A 22,235-nucleotide genomic window follows, 5' to 3' on the forward strand; every position below is an offset into this window, starting at 1 on the left:
TCACTATTTGACCACTGCTGACAATGAAACGGAATATTCTGCAACAGGATTTACTGTTTTGTAAACATAAGAATGTTGTGTGTGGTCTTTCATCTGCCCACTATTATTGTAGATTGCTTTTATTTATTAAATAAGTGATATGGAGCTATATTTGTTTATATTTCTGGATTTAATGCTGTTTATAATAACCATCTGGTGACTAGAGTGCCTTAAAAAACAATAGACAACTAAACCTTCACTCTAATTATGATACAGGTTACACCTTGAATTTTTCATTACAAACTTTTTGCTGACAGCAGAAAATGCAAATTGCTGTTACATAAAAAGTTACCAATAATTTGCTTTTCAGACAACGAGTCGAGCTCTCAGACAAAGTAGTTGATCAGAATGCCATCAGCAGTTGTAAAAATAATGGTTAAAAAACTGATTTATCTTTTTATAAATAGTGGCTATGTCCCTAATTAATTAATTAATTGGAATAAAAACCTTCTTCTGTGGACATGATTGATATCATCTTTCTAAGTCCTCATTCTAGATCCCCCTCCTTAGTTAGTATATCACAGCTGGAGCCTTAATGTACTGGTCATATTAATGCTGATTAATAACTAACTAGCTTCTTGCCATGTATCAACAGTCAGCCATTACTGAATGGAACTGGAATTGGTCAAGCTTGCTGCCAGGTTATTTGGGACTGAATCAGATGGCCTTCAGGGTGCTGCTGACACACAGGTAAGGGGATTTTGGCAAATAATCACATTTTCCTTCTGTATTTTTGACTTTGTAATAGTGAATTCACAAAGATTTTACTGGTGCAATTTATAAAATGAACTTTGCATTTCTTTTTAAATACCCGATTTTAAAATGGAGCAACTTTTTTTCTGTTGTATTTGATCCATACTCAGATAGCTTCCAGTTCCTGTTTTGAAGAGTATAATTTGTTCTTTCTGTCTGAAAACTATATGAATATATGTTGATATTGCACTTAATAATGTTTTGGAAAAAAAATATTAACTTTCGCAAACCTATTCTGCTCAGGGAAATTTCAGCACAGAATTAAGCAATGTTTACTCAAGTTGCAAAGTCTCTTAAATTCAGTTGTGGGCATGCCAAGAGTAGCAAGAAATAGAAAGGGTTTCCTTAATAGATCTTAATTAATAAAACTTATTTTAATATTTTATTGCCTTTTTACTTGTAAAATGTAACTGCTTAATTTTTAGGCAGGACTGATTCGCTATCTAGAAATTAGAGTGACAATTTCAAAAGTGTGTGAATTTGCATGTCAAAAATGTTTTGGGTTTTGTATCCCATTTTCTCAGTTTATCACTAGCAGTTAGTCTTAAACATTTAATTCTTCCTTCATTTCATATACAAAATATTTGTACAGTGTATTTCTAGTTTTCTGTCTTAATTGTGATAAGATTACTTCTTTCCTACCCAAATTGTTCTTTTCCAAAAGTTTAATTACACAAAAAGTCATACCAACAAAGGTTTGTTATTCAGTTGTCTTCTCAATGTCCACTGCTACCCTTTACCAGACAGACTGTGAAACTGCGCAGACATTTGGTGTTAAATGCCAGAGACAATACAGTACTAATTTTTTTTTTATAGTTCTCCTGTTGATTGCTATCTCATGTCCTTCATTAAAAATGAAATAGTTTGTCCTTTTAAAAGAGACTGTTATAGAAACTCTTTGACTCAAACTGGTTCTTGAACTTCTCTTCATGTTATTGTCATCAATATGAGCCAAAGGGAGCAGAAGACTGCTGTGATTTGCTGAGGAAACATACTGTATGGACATTTCATATTCACTGTTCTCTTGAAACTATTTTATTTTTCTTTTGATCTCTTTATAGACGTTATAAAGAAGTCATGTGTATGCCTCCTCTGTCCATCTCTGTATTGCACACCGATGTTATATCATCTATTACTTTTTATTTAATAAATTCCCTAATTGTTGTCATCTTTCCTCATTTGAAAATGTCTTCATTCATTGCCCTTCTGCATGGTAAGGAAATTCTCATCTAGAAATGACATTATGCAAGCCATTAATAATTAGCTCATGGATTTATTATTTCAGCCACTCTACAGACCAACAAATCATTTAGATCCACTGTGATCATAAAGTAGAATAGCTAATCCAGTATCTGCCATAGCAACCAGCATCTTCAACACAGCTTGTCTTTATGTAATTTTATCTTTAGCATAGCTAGTGTGTCTGCTCATACTTTCCAGCTGACTAGGACAATTCTAGCTGTTCTTGTGGTTACTGAAGCAAGCTTTGCAGTAAGACTTAGGAGAGCCCTATCTTTAGGTGATTCTTCTTGCTCCTTCCTAGAACTGCCTAAATATCAGCCTTTCTTGTGCTCCACACTTAACATTCAAGCTGAATGAGTGCGTGATTATTTTGACGTCCCATTTATGATGGACCTATTCTGTTTGTACTGTCTCCCTCCTGAGACGAATTAAACAAAACCATGGGCAGTACTTGAACTATGTCAGAACCATCCGTTTATAAAGTGGAGTGCCAAAATATTTTAATTGCTTCTTTCTTTGACACATGCTTTCCCTGAATAGTTATGTCTGTGCAGGCAAAAATGTTTTTACCAGTTCACAGTGATGTTGGAATGATATTTATTTCCTTTTCTTCATATTTCAAGAGAAAATACTGTCAGTTGCTTATGAATTAAAAAAGAGGCTTTCTTTTGAGAAAAAAAAAAGTGAAAATGCTTAGGGGACTCATTTACAAGGGAAATGCTCCCCTAACCTAGTTAATGACTGACTTAGGTGAGAGGGTGTTTTGAGAGCATTGTCCCAGAGCCAGCAAGTGTTAGGTAAATTAATTGGTTGGTGGTTAGGGGAAAGTAAAAGACTTTCAGGACTGGTTAAAAAGGAAATGAATTGTTGTCTACTACTCATTGCTGGCTTCACACAATGATGGGAATCTAACCATGCATTCCTGTGATCCTCAAAGTAAAAGTGTCTAGGAAATTTTTCAAATTAAAGATGTGGATGGTTATAGGGCCCCAGAATTCTTTCACTGAGTCCCTCAAGGGGGCTTACACAGGTTTATTTATGTACCCTGAGTTAGGTGCAAGTTGTTAAGTGGCAAACTTGAGAAAATCAGGGAACCTTAGAAAAAGTTTAAAGCAACATTGAATCAACATAAAGCATTTGACAAGGCATTAATTTAGCAAGCTCTAGGCCCATTCAATTTAACAAACTTCAACCCATCTGATTTTAATTTACTCAGACTTCAAGAAGAGGAATTAGAAGAAGGGGAAAGAGAGAAAGAAAGAAGAGATATGATAAAGAACAAATATAGTTACCACTGTGGTTCCGGCAATGTTTCTGCTAATATGGGTGGTAGGTTCAAGACGTGAGCTTGCCTTGTGCTGGGCTTGAGTGCGCTTTGGCTTTCCTGGGCCCTTCCCTCAGGTGGGATGTCTGGTCTGGTAGCTACTCTGGGGCTGGGTTAGGGGCTCCAGGGGCAGGCATGGAACATTGCCTCCACTGTGCCACTGGGGGCTGGGATCCAGGCTCTAGGGGGTGGGGTGGATGGAGCAATGCACCGCCTCCCAAGTCTTGCCCCTTTCCCTAGGTGCATCTGAAATGTTTCAGGCCAGCAATTCTCCTCACAATGTTAATGATACTATTTTATTACAAGGTTATATAATATAGAATGCCATCAGGAAAAGGTAATACAGTGAGCAGCAAAGAGTAACATAGGAAACTTAATGTTCATCCCTGTTCACAGTTCACCTTTAGAACCTATAAAAAAGTTTTCCTTATGGGAAAGAAACAGATACATAATGGATTCCTTCCCTTTCTAGTTTTACTTCTGATTTTTGTTTTCATATCTATCTATCTAGAAATAATATGCATGTGTATATATTATATATATAGTTCGAGCTGCAAGAATGTAAGTTTAAACATGTCTCTCAATTATACTTGAAACAGTGTCTTTTAATAATAAGACCATTAACATTCAACTAACTTATGAACTTGATTTACACGAGTTTTATAAAATGTCTTGCATACTTACACAGATGCATGCTGCTTTTTCAAGTCTTGGACTCAGTTGTACATCCTTAGCTACTCCAATAACAAATGGGGGTTCCTTACCTCTAATACATATATTAAAACAAGAAGAGCCATAATTATTTAATTACCTGTATCTCAACTTTTAATTAGTGTCCTGCTCATAAAGTTACAATTGCTTTTGTCTGGCCAAATCAGCGTGTTGAAACTGTGCAAGAAGTACTTAGCAGTAGGCAAAAAGCTGGTGTGTTTTCAATATTTACGTACAGTTCCAGAGCTCAGTGCTGTGCATTATCATTCTTGTTTATGTACTCTCCTTTATGTATAAGTTAAATTTATGATCATTTATTTTTAGAGAAGTATCTCGGCAACTTCTACATGGTTAGAAGATACTATTATTTTGCTGGGCATAGAGATGTGACCTGCCTTCTGGCAGTTGTACAGGACTTCCGGGTGCGCTGAATACATTACAATAATCTAAAGATATTCCTATCACTATAAAGATGAGAAAAAATTAGACGTTTTTGTAATATGTGAAGGCATTATCCAATATTGCAGTAATTTGCAGTTCTGAGGAGGAATGGCTGGGATTCTCTTCTCTGTACTTAGGGAAGTTTCATGGAGCACTGGTGTCTGTGCAGGGACAAGTAGTGATGTAGGATGAATGATGTAGATCCTGCTACAGGAGCGCCCTGGGAGCTATAGGAACAGACAGAGAAGAACTCATGACTGGCAAAGCCAACAACAGTCAGAACCTTCAGAACAGAAAGCTTAAGAACTTAATAACTGAGAGGGGAATGGGAATGTGGTTTTTTTTCCATAAATGTGTCAGGTGAGAAACAGTAACAAGTTTGAAAAACCGAAGAAATTAAAACTAGTATTTGTTCAAGTGGATAAGAAATGCTATAAAAAATGTCTTGACTCAAAATTAGAGTATGATTTCCAACAGATAAGCCAGTGTAGCTCAAGAAGAACTTTCCAGAAGATGTTTGTACAGTGAAGTGAGCTTAAATAGTTTTAAGTTGGAAGAGGATAGACCAAGTATCTAGTCAAGTTTTGGTCATGTGTACTTTTGTTAGATATTCTGAACTGCCCAGCATTTTCTGAAAGCAAGTAGAAAACCTGGAGATGTTTATATGGCTTTAAAGAAACTATAAAAACTGAGTAAGTTTGTTTTTTACTAAAACTGGATAAAATATGTAGGCTTTCTAGTAGGCTTTGTTGCTACTGCTACAAGTCAACTATTAGTGATGATTGGTGAAGGGCTAGGGTGCCATTAATACTGCAGTAATCACCACCTGCTTGATGTTACTATAACTGATGTCCTTATAATGCATATGAGAACATTTGCTGCAAAATATATAGAAAGTCTCAGATGCCATGGACTACGGATTTTTTCATAACATAGTCTGGACTGCATTCTTCCTGATGAACTACTGGGCTGTTTAGAAGTGAGTCTGCTTTTTGAGTTGGTAAAAACTATCATTAGCAGCACAGTGCTGTCCTAAGATTGAGAAAATCTTGTACCTAGTGTCTCTTTTTAAAAAATCCTTTCAACTGTACTGCCTTTTGCAAATTCATTTGTTAGTATAGGTGTGGCATTTATTCCCCATATTAGGGCTAGGTGATAAAATTACATGTTTTGACTTTGTTTAAGCTTAATAAAACTGAAGTCAAAAAATCTTGTTTAGAATTCTGAATGATTGCAGGGCAAAATTTGCATAGCTCTTGTATATTCTAGTGAATACACAGACACCATCTGTTGAGAATGATAGCCATATGGTGAACTATTTATAGAAAATGTTTATATTCATTGTGTTGTTGATTATCTAGATATCCAGAAAACGCTCTTTTAAAATGTAGTTTATCAACACATGGAAAAATTTATTATGTGGTTTTGAAACTGAAAAGAATGCCAGCAAACTGCATGTGTTTTGTTGTCTGTGAAAGACTCTTTATAAAACTTTACAAAAGCCTAAATCTGAGAAATAAGTGGAAAAAACCCTCCAGGGTATTAAAAGGTAGGAAGTTCTCTAACAATTTTATTTATGAAAGAAACAAGTGATGGAAGAGCAGTTACTGACATGATGCCAAGACAGAGAGCTTAACTCCATGTCAGAGGACAGCAGTCTTACGTCTAGTGTACTTCTAGATATGTTAGTCTGTCTTCTAAACTGCAGATGCTCCCAGACCTTTTGTACCCAAATTTGCTGGATATTGGAAATTCATATTGATGCTACAGCTACAAGTCAACTGTTAATGATGGTTGGTGAAGAGCTAGGGTGCCATTAATATTGCAGTAATCATCTCCTGCTTGGTGTTACTGTAATTGATGCCCTTATCATGCATATGAGAACAGGATTTCTGAAAGGCATGGGAGGCTATGAAAGGCAGTATCTCATTGCTCCTGTATCAGAAGAAGCAGGTGAAAGGTATTAATCCATTATTATACATCTCTTGGTTAGTCACAAAGTCAGGTTTAGACCCTGGTGCTGGATGTTCCAGAAAAAAGCCAATGGGATTTTGTGGAAAATCTCACTTTGACCTTTCTGCGTAAGCAAGTATCTTGTTCTGTAAATGAGTTGGTCAATAACAAGGTATATGTCACATCTGTCACCGTAAGGATTATCCTTCCTCTGCTTATCCTCTTCTGACATAGCTAATCAAACCGTACTGTGACCTTAAAAAATCTGTCAGAAGTAGGCTTAGTTCCCTGCCTGGCACTTTTAAAGCACTGGTGGCAGAGCATACATCGGTAAGCAAAAGGGAACAGTATTACATACTGTTTGACTGCCACTCCAGCCCCTATCATGTATACAGTTACAGCATGAATTTTACAAGTAAATGAGGTTAAAGATGAGGCTCCCCATATGCAGTACACTTTTCTGATTGTTATCAGTTTCTCTCTTCTGCAGATATATTGATGAATCACATGAATAAAACAATATTCTCTGATGACAATTTCCAACTGAAAGTGCTAAAAACATAAGGATTGCCATATCCCAGTTAACCTTAGTTAATACAAGCTACTTTTTAATACTTGGAAGCCCTTTATGATGAGGCCTTTGCCAGCCTTGCAATATGAAGGCATTTACTTACCAGCTCTCCTTTAATTAACAACTTTAAAATTGCTTAAATAAGGTTTCATGCTAATTTGATGCTTTTTTTGTCTCTCAAACCTGGCCCCTAGAAAAAGTGAAAATAAAACCAAATGGAAAAGAAGGAAGTATTGCTGGTACATCTTTTTGAATTCATAAGTGTAGTAAACATAGCATGTTTGCTAGGGCAGAGGCCTGTGATCCAAACCTCTTTCTTCTAATAATGTCTCACAGTATTTTGGTTCCCCATTTAAATTAGGTCACATTTGTCCACAATTTTAGGTACTTTGGTATGCTTTTGTCTTGGTTTTGGAATGGTACTCCACAATTTAGTGCTCCCACTGAGACTCTCCAAACCACTGCTGCTTGCTTGCTCTCCCTCTCCCCTTCCCTACCCCACGGTGCTATGGAGAGAATTGGAGGCATGAAATACAAAGATGATGGGTTGAGACAAGAGCAATTTACTGGAAACAGCACCGAAAGAAGAAAACAAGTAGTAACAGCAACAATACTAATGACAGAGGGTACAAGAAAGAGGTGAACAATTCACATGGAAGCCCCCTGACAATGGATAGTACCCAACTGCTCCCTCCACTATGCTACATTGACCCAGAAGAGGGCCCTTTCCCCATCCCCAGAAAAATTACATAAGGTGGTATAGAGTAACCTCCAGGTCTCAGCCATGCCCCCTCCTGGCTACTGCAAAAATTAACTCTGTCCTGTATGGAACTAAGACAGCTTTGATGGGAATACTGCTAGGTGTGGAAGGTCTCTTTTCAGCTTTATACCGGCTAGCACTTGTATTTCAATGCCTTAGAAAGCCTCGAGCAGCCTTGAGAGGTAGAAAGGGCGATCTAGCACTTTAGTAGCTCTAGAATCGGTACCTGAATCAGCTGCGGAGCAAATACCATCAGCAGAAGCAAAGAGGGAGAAATATAGCTCCCTGCCCGCTCAATTCCCTGCAGTTAGAAGCTTTCAAATGAGACAGACAATCAGAGATGTTCACAGGAAAGTCGCTGAGCTGAGAGAGAGGGCGGAGCCTCCCCTCGACCATCTTTTATTAGGAGAAGGGGAAAGGGGCGGACTGGGGGCAGACCCAGGGTGAGCGGCCAATGAGACACTGCTGAAGAGTCTGAGTTACATTTGGCTTTGCCCGCGCTTGGAACAAAGGAGCTCGGAGCACATGGGCAGGAGCACGTGTCTTTGGGAGGGGGAGGGGAAGCTCGGAACAGGCAGCAACAATTCCCTATTTTTTTTTCTTTAAAGCTGGGTTGTAACTCTTAGTAACTTAAAAGTGCACAGAACAGTAACAAAACGACAGTGCAAAATATAATTGGAATCTATCGTCCCTACAACTTGACAGTACCTAGGATGCCTTTAAACTAGTTCCCCAGTCAAAACTCAGGGGTTTATTCAGGACATCTATGGTATGGAGTATCAGGACGAAGATTTACAAAATACAGTGCAAAATGTGAGTGCAAAACAGTGCAACTTAACTTGAGGGGTTACCATCAAAATCTGGAGTAGGGGGTTTATATGAGGGTGCAAATTCAGGATCCTTTTTACGGCGTCTCCTCCAGGAGGCAGCTTTAACCTCCTTGACTTTTGAGGAAGTGACATAAGGTTTTACCCACTTCCCTGGGTTCCATCTCAGTCCTTGAGGGGTAGATACACTGGCATACCCACGTCCCCAAGTTACAAGTTTGTATGGTCCTTGGATTTTTTGAGTGTCTGGGTCCCAGATCAGGACTTCTGGATTTTCCTTCAGTTTCTGTCTCCCGGTGTTCTGGAAATGACGATAGATGGGAGGGTTTGGATCCTCAAAGGTGCCATTCAGGAAGTTCATGGTAAACGGTTCTTTGCTGAGTCTGAGGACAGGTGAGTTGAGTTTGGTGGTCCCTGATTGTTGTAGCAGCATTTGCTTGAGGGTTTGATGGGCACGTTCAACAATGCCTTGTCCAGTTGGTATATGCAATGTATTGTGTTAATATTGTATTTGGGTATTTATTGGTAGGATTCATTGGTTTCTTTTAAAGTATGTATCTTTTCTTCCTAACTAGGTATTTTAGTGTGCTTACAAATTTACTCAGAAGTGTGGCACTTCAGCATTTTTATCACTGTCTAATTAACTTTCTGATTGCTATCCTGTGACTTGGCTGGCTTTTCTTAAACACAGGTATTTCCTTTCATCTGCAAATAATTTGTGCTCCTTTCAACTCTGTCTCAAATCTTGTTCTCACTAGGGATTCTTAAGTGGAGATACTCATGTTTGTTTTTCTTACCTGTTCTTTTTCCTCTTTCAGACCCCTATTGATCCAAGTTTTCATTCTTAATAGATACATAGTTATATAGTGATTGTAAGTGTAATGTGTAATTGATAAATGTGTAAATGTGAATTAATTCATTCAAAGTACTGACTACCGTAATTGTACACGGTGGCATAGCTACTTGTCTTGTCTATAGACTTTCTTGCTACACCTGCAAGGAAGGAGGCTGCAGGACACAAGCTGACAAGCTAAAAGTCTGTCTTGTCCATCAAGGCATTGTTTCTTCTTTTTGCTGCTTTTAGATAAGGGATTTTTCATCAAAGTTATAGTAATATAGAGTAATTCAATTTCCATACAGGGATCTCAATTTCTTTGCAAGCTGTAATGAGCTGAGACATGCAAGTCCCCTGGAAGGTAGGGGAAGTGTTAATATCAGAGTTAAACAGATGGAAATTCTGGTTGTAAAAGTCACTTTTGAGGTTTCTCCTACACTGCAAAATCAGTCTGTAGCAAAGCAAAGAGTAGAACCTAGCTCTTTTGACTAAATTTAAGATATGAAGCAACCATATATTAGCTGATCTGTGGCGGCTGTTGCTATGCACAGTTCCTTTGTGGCAGCAAAGGGGAGGTGACTCAGCTTAAGTGAGACTTTAACGCTTATCTAATTTGAATTAGCTTGCATTCGTTTTAGGGAGTGGTAGTCCTGGTAGTTTTCCTGTGAAGAAGATAGGGAACACTATATGCTTTCTCTTGACCTTGAAACATTCACTGTTGCAACCACAAAGCAGGTATTGAGGACTGGTGGTGGCTACAGTGCGAATCCCAGACCTTTGTAGCTGTTAACTACAAAGTTGTCTCGTAGAGCTACGGCTTTCCCAAAGTTATTGGCTTCTCAGGTAGCTTTCCTGGATGAACTTCCTCTGTCCTGCCAGGCTGACCCTGCTTAAGAAAGGATGATAAGTCGCAAAGATCTTTTTGCTTCTTCCCCAAGTCCAGTTGCTAATGTAAAACTGACCTCAAAAGTTTTACAACTGTGATGCAGATACAGCAAGTTGGTCAGTTTTGCATGAGATCTTAACAGGTTTTGTGAAGTAAGTTTAAAATCTGCCTAGACACTGTGATTTGGGGGTTTCTGATGCTGACTGATGATTCAACCCAGAAAAACATTTTGACTGGAATTTTTCTTCCCCTCTTAACTTCTTTCTTGGGTCTAACAACAAAATTTAGTCTTAGTGAAAAGTGGGAAACCATTATGCATCCTGCCTCATATACCAAAGAGGGAATTAAGAATTGTCATTCTAATAGTTGACACTGTAAAATGTCATTGAAGAAAGCTTTTTTCATGTTAGTCTTTAGATTGACAGGTTATGACAAAACTGCATTCATGTTGCTTGAATACATCTTTTGTCTAGTTTTACATGCTTTTTGACTTGTCTAGGAAATGACATATTGAGGTTTTCATTAGCCTTAACCAGGTGTGATTTTCTTTATGGAAGATACCTTGGTAGGACCACAGCTGAAGGCGAGTAAACCAGTGAAGCTTAGAAATGCCACAGCCCTTCTTCAGATGATAGCGGAGAATTGAAAGACTCATTAATCAACAGCCAAGTCACAGATGTGATGGCTTTCTTGCAATAGCCAATAGACTGTGAAAGTCACATCCAACATGCTAAACTGTTAAACAAGGCACATCTATAAACATTCTTAAACTTTTGTCTTTCCATTTTACTTGAAAAACACAACCCTTCATTATTGATTTCTTTTTTTTTTTAAACAAAAATACTTGTTTTCCGAGGAATACTATTTAGTTTAGGAAACAAAAGTAAAAACGGACAATGTTTTCACCCTTTACTCATTTTAATACAACAAAACATTCATTTAAATGGAAGCACAGTTTTGGTTGTAATGATTAATGTAAAGAGTTTTAATATTATAAATTTTTGTACACAGAAAATGTGCACAGAAGTTTTGACAGAAAAAAATTAGTACAGGGATTTTCTGCATATAAATGACTGGCTATTTTCTCTATGATTTTCCAGTACTTCCCCCATCTACAAAAATTATCTGGAACAAAGATTCAATTATGCTGTAGTGCTGCAGTGTAGACAATCATAAAATGTTTAAAGTGAAATTACTTAGAAGATTTTATTAGTTAATCAACCTGCACTGGATTTTTCACCTGCACTGATGGGAAAAACCCATAATAAGAAGCCAAAGAATGAAATCTCCATACAATTTTTCCACATCATGCTTCTTCAAACTCTCTGGATCCCCTGGAATGAAGGAGAGTCTAGTCAGAGGTCTTATACCTCCCCATCAATTTTTTTCCCTCAGATTATCTTTAAATTGATATATTCCCTGTGGATAAAAATTAATTTTACTCTGTCAAAGAGCAATGAGTATAAATTTGTTAGAATTTTTGTATTTGCTGATTCCTTGATCTCCCTAATTTTCATATTTTTCCAAAAATAAATTGTTCAGTATAATAAAAATTATTCTTTAAAATCTGAGGCAGATGAGAACTGTTTCCCACTGTCATCTGGGATGAGTAATTTCTTAATAGCCGTAGTCTGATCTTATGTTTTCCTATTTAGAACATCTGTCTTACGTTTGATTTTCTTATCCAGAAATTAATTTTCAATCCATATTCTTCACTTTATTGCCAGGATTTCCAGTTGCAAAGTTATTTTGGTCTCATGCAATTTAAGTCAATTGAACTGTATGTAAGTATAGAGCCTGCTGGCTCAGTAACACTGTGGTGTATGCAGAAGACAAGGAAATGATGCTGCATTTATAGCAGTCATAAGGTCTTATAGTAGTGGTATATCAAAAGTCATAACTGCTTTGCCTTTACACGGTTCTGTAAACAGATATTTGAATATACTTCTCTTTAAGTTAAATTTGTAACTAATTTTTTCTATTTACTTGAATGTAGTGCTTCTGCTTGTTACTGGAGGGCTTGTTAAGGCATATACAGCTATTGTGTTGTTGTTTTAGAAAGAACAGTTGTTATTTCACTTTCACAACAGTTATTTTGTATTTTAAAGAGATTTCACTTTGGGATCAGGGACACTTTTAGTTATGTTTCACATTTGACCATAAGTTATTGCCTATATTTTTGCTCATTAGCTTTCTGTTGTTGCTTTAACTCAGTAATTAAACACCTCTGTAAAAAGACCCCCCTCTAAAATAATACAGAAATGATCCTTTTGATTGTACTAATAAAGAGTGTGATAACTGAATTTAAATATTACCAGACTCTTCCCACAAAAGTGTTAATAAAATTATATCGGTCAATAAATATAGTCAATAAAATAACTGTAATGATTTCTCTTGGGATAATTACATGGGTAATTTAACAGCACGTTTGGATAAAAACTGAGAGCATTTATGTGATATATAGTTAAACCTCTGTAAATGGTATATAGAAAATAAAAGGTTTTCTTGCCATTCAAGTAAAATGAAATATTTAAAAATATGTGGTAGCTCTTTAACAGTAAATTTATTTTCCATTTCTGTCTTATTTTGACATTGCATTATTTATCGCTTCATATGGAGTCACTGTCCGATCATGCAGTAGAAGCTGTGGACTTTATAGTCTCTAAGTGAATGCAGAGACAATTGGGTATTCTTTTCATATCTCAGTGGAAAATGGTTGTTGCATGAGAAAATTTGATAGAGTGGTTTCAGAATTTTAGCATTAAAAATGAATGTTCATTGGTCTCTCTCTCTCTCTCTACACTTCAGTGCCATGTTGTCATAGTTCAGGGTGACCTATGGGATTCATATACTATGAAGTTATGCTCACAGGTCATTGTCCAACCTCATGGCCAAGCCACAGTGTTTGGACGTTAACTGGTCTGAGTTAACCAGCTTCAGGCTATATCTGAGCAAGAAAAATTCAGAGAATTTTCATCTGATGGAGAGTACTGCTGTTTTCTGTTACTTTTTCACCAGGAAAGGTATGAGCCCAGAACAAAGTTTGTGTGATGAGGCTTTCATAGTGTCTTCACTATTGGTAAAAATTTTTTGTAGAACATCTTAAAAGACCATTTTTTAGTTCACAGCAACATAAAGGAGTTGCTTTAATACTTTTAGAAGTATGTGTTGTCAGTTTGTTGTTTACTTATTGATATTTACTTCAGTGAGGATTGAGCTTCCTTTGCAGAAACTGTCCTCCTTAACCATGATATTTTAATTCTTCCGTCAATTTATGGCATTTCCTAGTGTGGGTTTTTTTTCAATTTGTTAAGTTTAGTTTTCTGATTTTAATCTACCTGTGCTGTCACATGCAGAATTTTTTTTTTACATGGAGTTTAATGATTGATTAATCTTTTTATTCCATACTAAGACATAATCCTGAATCTGCTCATTCATATCCTTAATGAGTTGTGTCTGTGAATTCAGTACAATAACTTAAATTCAACCTGTTAGACTAGATTGCTTGCAGTTTTGTGGCATGAGAAGAAGACTACTTAGAATTAACAGTGTTTCTTTGGCCTGTATTTCTCGTGTATTTGGTTACATGTCTGTAATCTGCAAAGAATAATGTGCTTGTGCCACACAGTACATGGTCTGTGTCTTGTCCATATAAGTACACTGAAAACACAGGGTACTGAAATATTAATTAAAATTTGAATGGTAGCTTTTGTGGGGACCTACTAGGTATTCTAATGATGCAGAAATCTTTTGTTGTAAAATAATGCAATAGTGAACTATACCATTAGAATGTTCGCTAAATCTAGTCCATGCCAAGAGCAGTTTTGAGAGATTATTTTTTCCAATGTGATTCAGTTATGATTTATTAGAAATTTTTCATGAATCTCAGCAACACATGCTACATATGTGTTCATATGAGGACAAACATATGTCCAAACAATATACTGTGTTACTCGTTTTGGAACAGTAGTGTGTTTAACTGAATATTTACCGTGATGCAGCAAAGTAGAATTTAAAGAAGTGATTCTCTATATCTCAAGTAATATACATTTAATCTTTGGTTACTGTATCATCTCTTGGTTTCAAATAAAAATTTTTAGAACAAGTGGAGTTTAAATGCACTACTTCTTCCCACTGGGCTAAGAAATACCAAAGTTATGGTTTCACAAAGTTGATGTCAAATACTCCTGCAGTTACTGTAATAACTAAATTAGAATGAGGTTTTCCTGCTGCAGTGAAATAGCTAAGGAAGAAGGATAAAGAAAGGAAGATAATTTTTCTGTTCCTTATAATACTTTTTTCATAGTTTATTGAAATGATAAATAATAGGACTGAAGCATGTAGAACAAGCTTTGGCATAACTGAATTAATTTTAAAAGAGCTGGGTTCTTACAGGGAGTGTGCACCCTGTGAACTGAGTGTTTTTTTCTTTAATAAAATTTTCTCAGCATCCAATAATGGCATAAAAATAATGCTTTTAAATCTTCTGAAGCAGACTTGTCAAGTTCTCAGTGGCATCTTGTAATTGTGAAAACTAAAGGGTATGTTTTAACTCTCCTTGGATACGCATCTACATCAGGTTCTTCTCATGCTTATTCTCCATAGTTTTAAATGCGTGGGAGAATTTGATCAGTGTCCTTTTTATATTCAAAATGAGTCAGCTTCTGTCTCAAAAGTGTCTTATTGTCATGATGTCACTGCATCTCAAGATTTGTGACCTTTTGCTCCATATGGATTCGTGGTAGACCTTGTGTTTTTGCAAACTAGATTGCTTTTGTTCCCCTGCTAGGGGGTATCAAAGGCTTTCTGACTAAAGTTTTACATGCTGGTAGGTTTGCAAATAAATAAATAAATAGAATAAAATTAGTATACTAGTTACCCAACAGTAACTGAAAACACCCAACAAAGAAACAAACCTAAAGTTTATGTATAATAAGGACCGCCAGATGTCGCAAAGGCATCGTTGATGAAGTGGGTTTTTATCCAAAATGTGGCACTTATATGAGGAACAGTAGTATTGTGTTGGAGAGTTGCAGAGGCCATAACAGGTCAGTGAAATGTCCTTCAAACATTTGATTTTTACATTTGAGAATAGGCCAAGATGAAAAGATAACCACATATCTGACGCTGACATTACTACCATTTAGACAACCGATGCAATTGCCGTATTCAATGGGCTCAATCAGATCTTTATTACTTTGAAACCTACATAACAGATTTAATTTTGGTGGGGTTATTTCTTATAAAAAATTAAAGTTCTGAACATTACCAGATCACAAACTTCTAAGTGTAAAATTAGTATATATAAAGTTTTATTTTCTCCTTGTTCTTTTAAAATGTCAAATACTATTAAAAACATTACCCAGAATAACAAGTAGAATTGAAAGAATTTGAACTGAGTTGAACACTGTGCATAAATCAGAGTAAAACAAGTTGAACTTAGAAATAAGTATTTGATGATTGATTTTTTATTGACACAGAATGAGTATGATAGTGGATAAAGTGATTTTCCATATTGAGAGAAAATACAGTGTTTTTCAACATGTCTTCAAGTATGAATGTAAGCCCTGTCAAAAAAAGTGAGTAACACATAATACCTTTTAAAAGGTAAATTAACATAAGTATATCACTTAGTTTATGGTTCAGATTTTACTATTGAAAAATGTTGGTTTTATTCCTAATGTCATAAATTTTACATTTAAAAGATAATGTTATTACCTTTGTTAGATCCTGAAAATGCCTAATTTTATCTGAGTTCATTGTAGAATTTAGAGTGTATTTAGAAGAAGAAATGCCAGTGCAGAAAATTAAGTCCAAAATATGTATTCATGTGCAGATCTTAGTCAAATCCCTAGTAATTTTAAGTACTTGAAATACATAATTCAACAAGTAAGCTGCTGTATGCTTGTGTTTAATGGGCTCTGCCTGAGTGTGCAGAGGCTGTCAGGATAAAATATGGAACATGCATCATTCTAATTTAATTATGATTATTCTTAAAAAATAAAATACAAGTGTATCTATGTCGTTTTGTGTTGGATGTGGAAATATGCAATTTTTATTGCTAAGATTGAATTTGATTTTGTTTTGTATGATTCTTGCTGATTTCTCTGTTGCTTGGGCACATAGACCACAAACACATGATACAGAAGTATAAAAATCATGTTGATTCAAATGTTGAAAATTTTCAAAATGTTTATTTAATTTATATTGAGTATGTGTGTATATATATATATATATATACACTTCACTTACATTTCTGCTTTTACATGTTATACATAAAGAAGTAAATTAGTTATATGGTTCTGCCAATATGTATTTTCGTAATTATTATTAAACAAGTTAAATATGCTCTGGACTTTCCTCCTACTTCAAAGGAAATGCTTGTTGAGAACTGATTTGTGAAAACAAGCACATCTTCAGCTCTGGTTATGGTTTTCATGACTTCTTTCTATTGTAATTGTGATGTCAGTGGAGGTCTGAACTTAATAGGCAATTCCTAACTTAATAAACATAGTTTCTCAGTATTCCATAGATACCAAACTCTTTAACTCTACCTTTGAAGTCTTTGTGTGACAATGGAGGCTTTCTTAAGGCCCTGGGTTTTTAAATGCAAACAGATTTATGTATGTGTTTGTGTACTCTGCTTATCAGTTACATACATATGGAATACTTTTGTCTTGTTTTAAGACTTTATGTATATTTAACCTTTAGTTTAACTATTAAGTTGTAAGATTTCCATAAAAAATAGATGAGCTTTGAACTTACTGAATGTTATTGGTGTAGCACAATCAATCACTTCTAAGGTTAACGAGAACATACGGTTTATTTTTAATAGTTACACTGGTAAAATTATTTAGCATACAAAAGGATTTTGTATCCTGTTCTCTGTATTAAATCAGAATTTACAGTTTTTGAATAGCAGAGTATAGGTTTTGTTATCAAAGTTGAAGTGGGAAAAAGACAAATAAGTATTTATATAAACTTCTTGTTCTTTGAATAATATAATCGGTGATACAGTAGCTGTGGCATATTTCTAGAGCTAAGTTGATCTGCAGTGTATTACAATTTTCTTGAATGTTTTTACTTTTCTGCATCCTGTTCTGTTATCTTTTAATAAAAGTTTACTTATGTAGGTGGTACCCAAATTACATCACTCAGTTCCTCAATGAAATAAAAAGTCAATACCTGAATGAAAGTTTGGCAGGGGGAAGGGAGGGGATGGGATTTCAAATGGTAAAAACATGCTGTGGTAACAAAGATGGAATCCATCCCTATATTGCATAGCTTCCTGCTTGTATCTTTAAACGTGATAGTAAAAAATATTTATTTGTTGCCAAGCTATTGTAGGATTTATTTCTGAACTCAAATCCCACTTATCAAGAAAATTGCATCCTCTTTGTCTCGCAGAAGGGTATACCTCATCATGGCATATTTAGTTATTTGGTACTATAATATTGTTACCTTGCTTGAAACACATGGTCCCTCTTGATATATAAGAAAAAACTGAATCCATTTCAATAAATTAATAGGTATGAGAATCCCAATCCATCGTTCTTTTCAGAGGTTCACATACATTGTAATGAAATGCATTAGGAGTTTTCTTCACTTGAAATCCAAATGAGACCCATTTTGGCTCACACCCTTGACAGTCTCTATTATAAGCACTGCTGTCTCCTGTTCATGTGTGGCCTTAGTAAAATGCTTCCTTTGTAAGATGCACAGAGACAATACAATGCCATGAAAGATGAAGGTGTCAAAACACAAAGTTAGAAGCAATCTAATCAATGCCTCCTGATTTAGCCTTTGAAGGCTCTCTTCATTTAAAGTCTTTAATTGTGAGGCTTATCTTGAGGTAGAGCTGTTACTTAATATTTTTCAGTGTCATTCTTTGGACAGTCATTTGTACCTTTTAAACGTAATTTCAATATTCATTGTTTCGTAAATTGGATGCCTTGTTAGCAATAGTGGTGGTGTGAATGACTTGCATTCAAGTGATTGAAGGTACTAGTGTGTAAGTGCTTGGGTCTCTCTCCCTGAAGGGTAACGTGTTTTATTTCTCAGTGTATCAGTATAAAATATATGGTTTTCATTTTGAGTCTTTTTACTTCAATGTATGGGAATGCAGGTTGGAATATTTTAAAATTATAAAAGGCTTCTAGCTGAATCTTTTTGAACTTTTAAAAATTTTCAGATCCAGTGCAAACATTATTAATCCTATCTAAGAGGTAAAAAATGTGATCTCATATTATGTTACTCAAAAAAAAATTCGACAAAGTATGAGATAAAAAAAGGTGGTACATAGGCTTTTTTCTTCACAAATGATCATAAAGTTGGTAGTGGTTGCTAGAAAGCAGCTTCTGGAAATCAGTTAAAAAGAAAGTGGTTCTGAAAAAAAGATAATTTGGAAAATGCTTTAAAAAGAAATACTTTCCACCTTAAAACTGTCAACTTAAAAATAAATGAAAGCCTTCAATACACGTAATCTTTTTTTTTTTTTGTGAGCCACATGATACTGTTTTTTTAAAAGTATGCATATATATATTTGTATATGTTGAATTGTAGTTAGTAGCATGTGTATATGCATATCACACATATATGTTGTATATCAGCAAATGCAATTTCATATTCCATCCTATAAGAATCTTGAAAAGATATATTGGAAAATGAACATTGCATGTTTTGGAATCTGTCATGAAACCTTCAACTCTTAAATGCCTGGAAAAGCTAAAACTCTCAGATATTGCCGTTGTAAGAATCAACAATTAAAAAAATTTTAACATATAAAAAGACAAAAATATAAAAACTATAGAACTGTTTTGCAGGAATCCTTGAAAATGGAAAAAGGATTGAGGCAACTTTGACCTGATTTTTAAATGACTAGTGTCGTGAGTACAGCTGCTCCTAGTAATTATTTGTGATACGTTGTTTTTAAATCCCATATGTATAGCAGCTCCAGGCCCGACTACCTCATTTGCTGGCACACAAACAGATTCTTCCAGGTGCTGAAAATTAAATTTTAATATATTATTTAAATATTAAGAGAATTACAGTTCCAGTAATTTTACTGCTACAGCTGGAGTGCAGAGTGTGTCTATACTCTACACAGCTTGTTGCATAGTCTGCTAGAATGAAAATTCCCATTGGCTTGAAATACTTTTGAGGAAGTAAATGTTTGATGTAAAGATAAAAAACATGTGTTTTCTATGCAGTGTATTTTAAAAATACTGTTTGGATCTTAGCCTATTTATAGACTAAGATTTTAAAATATTACATTGTAGTTTATAAGACTTCATATCATAAAATGGATGAAAGTTTAAGAAATGGTAAGGAAAAACTTAATTAGCCCCTGAGGGCTTAAGTAAGACAATTCCAAAAAAGCTGTAAGGCAGATAGTTAGCCTAAAATGTGTATTTAATTATTTTGTTATATTTTCTGGATTAAAGTTCAGACATGTAACTTCAGTGTGTTTAATCAATGGAAAAAATGTGTTTGTGAATTGAGGATCTTAACATTTTTTCAAGGTTTAAGAGAAATATCTGGAGCTAAGTCACTGGTTTACTCCAAGTTTTTACCCTAAGAAAATTAGAAAGGTTATCATAAAAGGTAAAGTAAGTGCTAAGTAAATTGTATGAAGGTATAATTGCACTGAACTGAAAATACCATATAATAAAATATGGTTTTAATTCCAAGATTTTTTTTTATGCCCATCCCTTTTGCTTGCTCATTCCAACATATTTTTAACTATGTTTGGAATAAGCAGAAACATCCAAGTTTAAGTGTGGGTTAAGCAGACTTGGAATGTACTTCTCAGATATTTTTTTCCTGATTGGAAACATTATAATTGAGTGTAAATGTGTCCTGAAAAAACCCCAGTGCTCTTCTACTCAGATTAGCAGTTACAGGGTCATCATCTAAGGATTATACCTCTTGTACTTCTGTGGTCTTCTAATAAATATGGCAATTTTGAATCTCTTTAATATGGCATCAAATAATTAATTGATTGATTTTCATTATGGATCATTAGAAATCGGTGGCTCATTGGAGTACCTTCATTCTCGCACAATACTCTGTTTTACCAAGTGAACTTCTATTTTCACTTCTTAAAACCTGTTAATGCTTAAAAGGGCCTTAAGCAGGACTCTCTTGTCAGCAATCTGCACTCAGTGTCATTTAATTTCTGTCCGAACTCAGTGAACTGTGAATTGTTGTTTAGGTGAATTTAAGTTATGGATTTAAGTCCTCCACTGATTACTCTTTCTGGAGGGCAGTTCTTTCCACTGGTTTTCATTTTAGTACTGAAAATTGATTTGGATTCATTTTAATGTTGAAGGGATCTTTTATTCCATTGTAACAAGATTATGACCACAGCTCTTGTCCAAAGTCCCTCTCAGAAAATTCACTAATCTTTGGTTTAGATGATTTTTCTGAAGATAGGATAGGCTGTGTAGTGTTAGTACAAGGTCATGTTTAAGACAAAAGTTACAGCAACTTTAAAAGAACATTCTAATCTTCACAAAATAATTTTGGAAAAATGTAAATTGTAGTGCTTTTATCTTAATTATGTACTTGTATTTCACAGTGAACAGCTATGGTAATATCTTCTACTATTTTTAATAGTTATGGATTTTTTTCATTAAAAAAGTTGAAGAAGGAAGTGACTTGAAACAAACACCAGTATAAAATTAGAGAAATTAAGCCATGAAAAGAGAATCGTCACCACGTCTCATAATCTTTTACTATCTAAAATCTGAATTTCTCCATCTATCCAGTGACTAACTTTGTGTTCAAAGTATTTGATCCTGTGTTGTGTACATACTGTGTTTATTTTGACTTTTACTATGAATTAAATATTTTTTTTTATAAACCAAATACTTTGGTTTCTGAATAGCCTAATTAATTCCACATCCACATATTTTTTGTAGGGTATGCATTGATTTCATTGATACAGAATCAGTCCCTAATCTTCCATCCTATTTAAAATACCTTTCAAGTCTAATGAATTATTGCTACTAATAGTTAGCATAATGTATTTTTGAACATTTCTTTTGACTGCTGTAAGGTATTCCCCTACTGAGAGACTCATTTTCTGCTAAAGGAAGAGGATCTGATTCAGACTTAAAAAGTATATTTGCAGTCCTATATTCATTAAATATATTACAGCTTCATGTGCCTTTTCAGATCTGGTCTCATGTGCTAACAATGTTACTGTTGGATTTTGTACCCTGACAAGATAAATCTAAGTGATTTCAAACTAAGATTGTTACGGACTGTGATGTTATGTTGTCCTGGTTCCAGCCAGGACAGGGTTACTTTTTGCTGTAACTGGGAGGTGGCATGGCTGGGACCTGGATGTTACTCTGTACCACCTTACATTATTGCTGGGGGCAGAGGAAAGAGCCTCTCTTCTGGGAAGAAGGGGTTCCTTCCAGTCAAGAAAGCAGGGGTGGGGAACAGACCTCTCTTGTATTGTCTATTATGAAGGACTGTTTTTTTCGTGTGAACCATATCTTTTCTTATACCTTCTGTGATTTTTGTTGCTGTTGCTGTTTGGTTTTTTACCTCATTGCTGTTTTCAGTAAATTGTTCTTATCTCAACCGTTGATCTTTGCCTTTTGTGCCTCCAATTCTCCTCTCCATTCTGTTGCAGTCTGGATGGGGAGGGGAAAATCCAGAAGAGAGAGAGAGCAGTGTGGTTTGGAGAGTCTCACTGAGGGCATTGAAGTGGGTAATACCATTCCTAAATCTCAAGTTATGTTTGTAACAAGAGTTGGGGGGATGCAGATCCCTTTGCTTTACCTGGTGGGATGTGCGCCCCAGTCCCATGACACACAGGTCCACACATCTCTTTGGTCAACCTCAAGGCTGTGTCCACCCAAGTGATGGCTCTGATTAT

The 22,235-nt window shown here is 35.3% G+C and overlaps 1 protein-coding gene across 1 annotated transcript in view; it reads left to right on the forward strand.

Annotated features, from left to right (window-relative positions):
• Positions 1-22,235, forward strand: part of KIAA0825 — a 252,267-nt gene that overhangs the window by 145,587 nt on the left and 84,445 nt on the right. The window contains exon 19 of the mRNA XM_082301264.1: positions 635-729. Coding sequence (XP_082157390.1) covers positions 635-729 — 95 coding nt within the window. The remainder of the gene's footprint in view (positions 1-634; positions 730-22,235) is intronic.

This window comes from Coloeus monedula, assembly GCF_965178545.1.
Source record: "Coloeus monedula genome assembly, chromosome: Z".
NCBI classification, from domain to species: domain Eukaryota; kingdom Metazoa; phylum Chordata; class Aves; order Passeriformes; family Corvidae; genus Coloeus; species Coloeus monedula.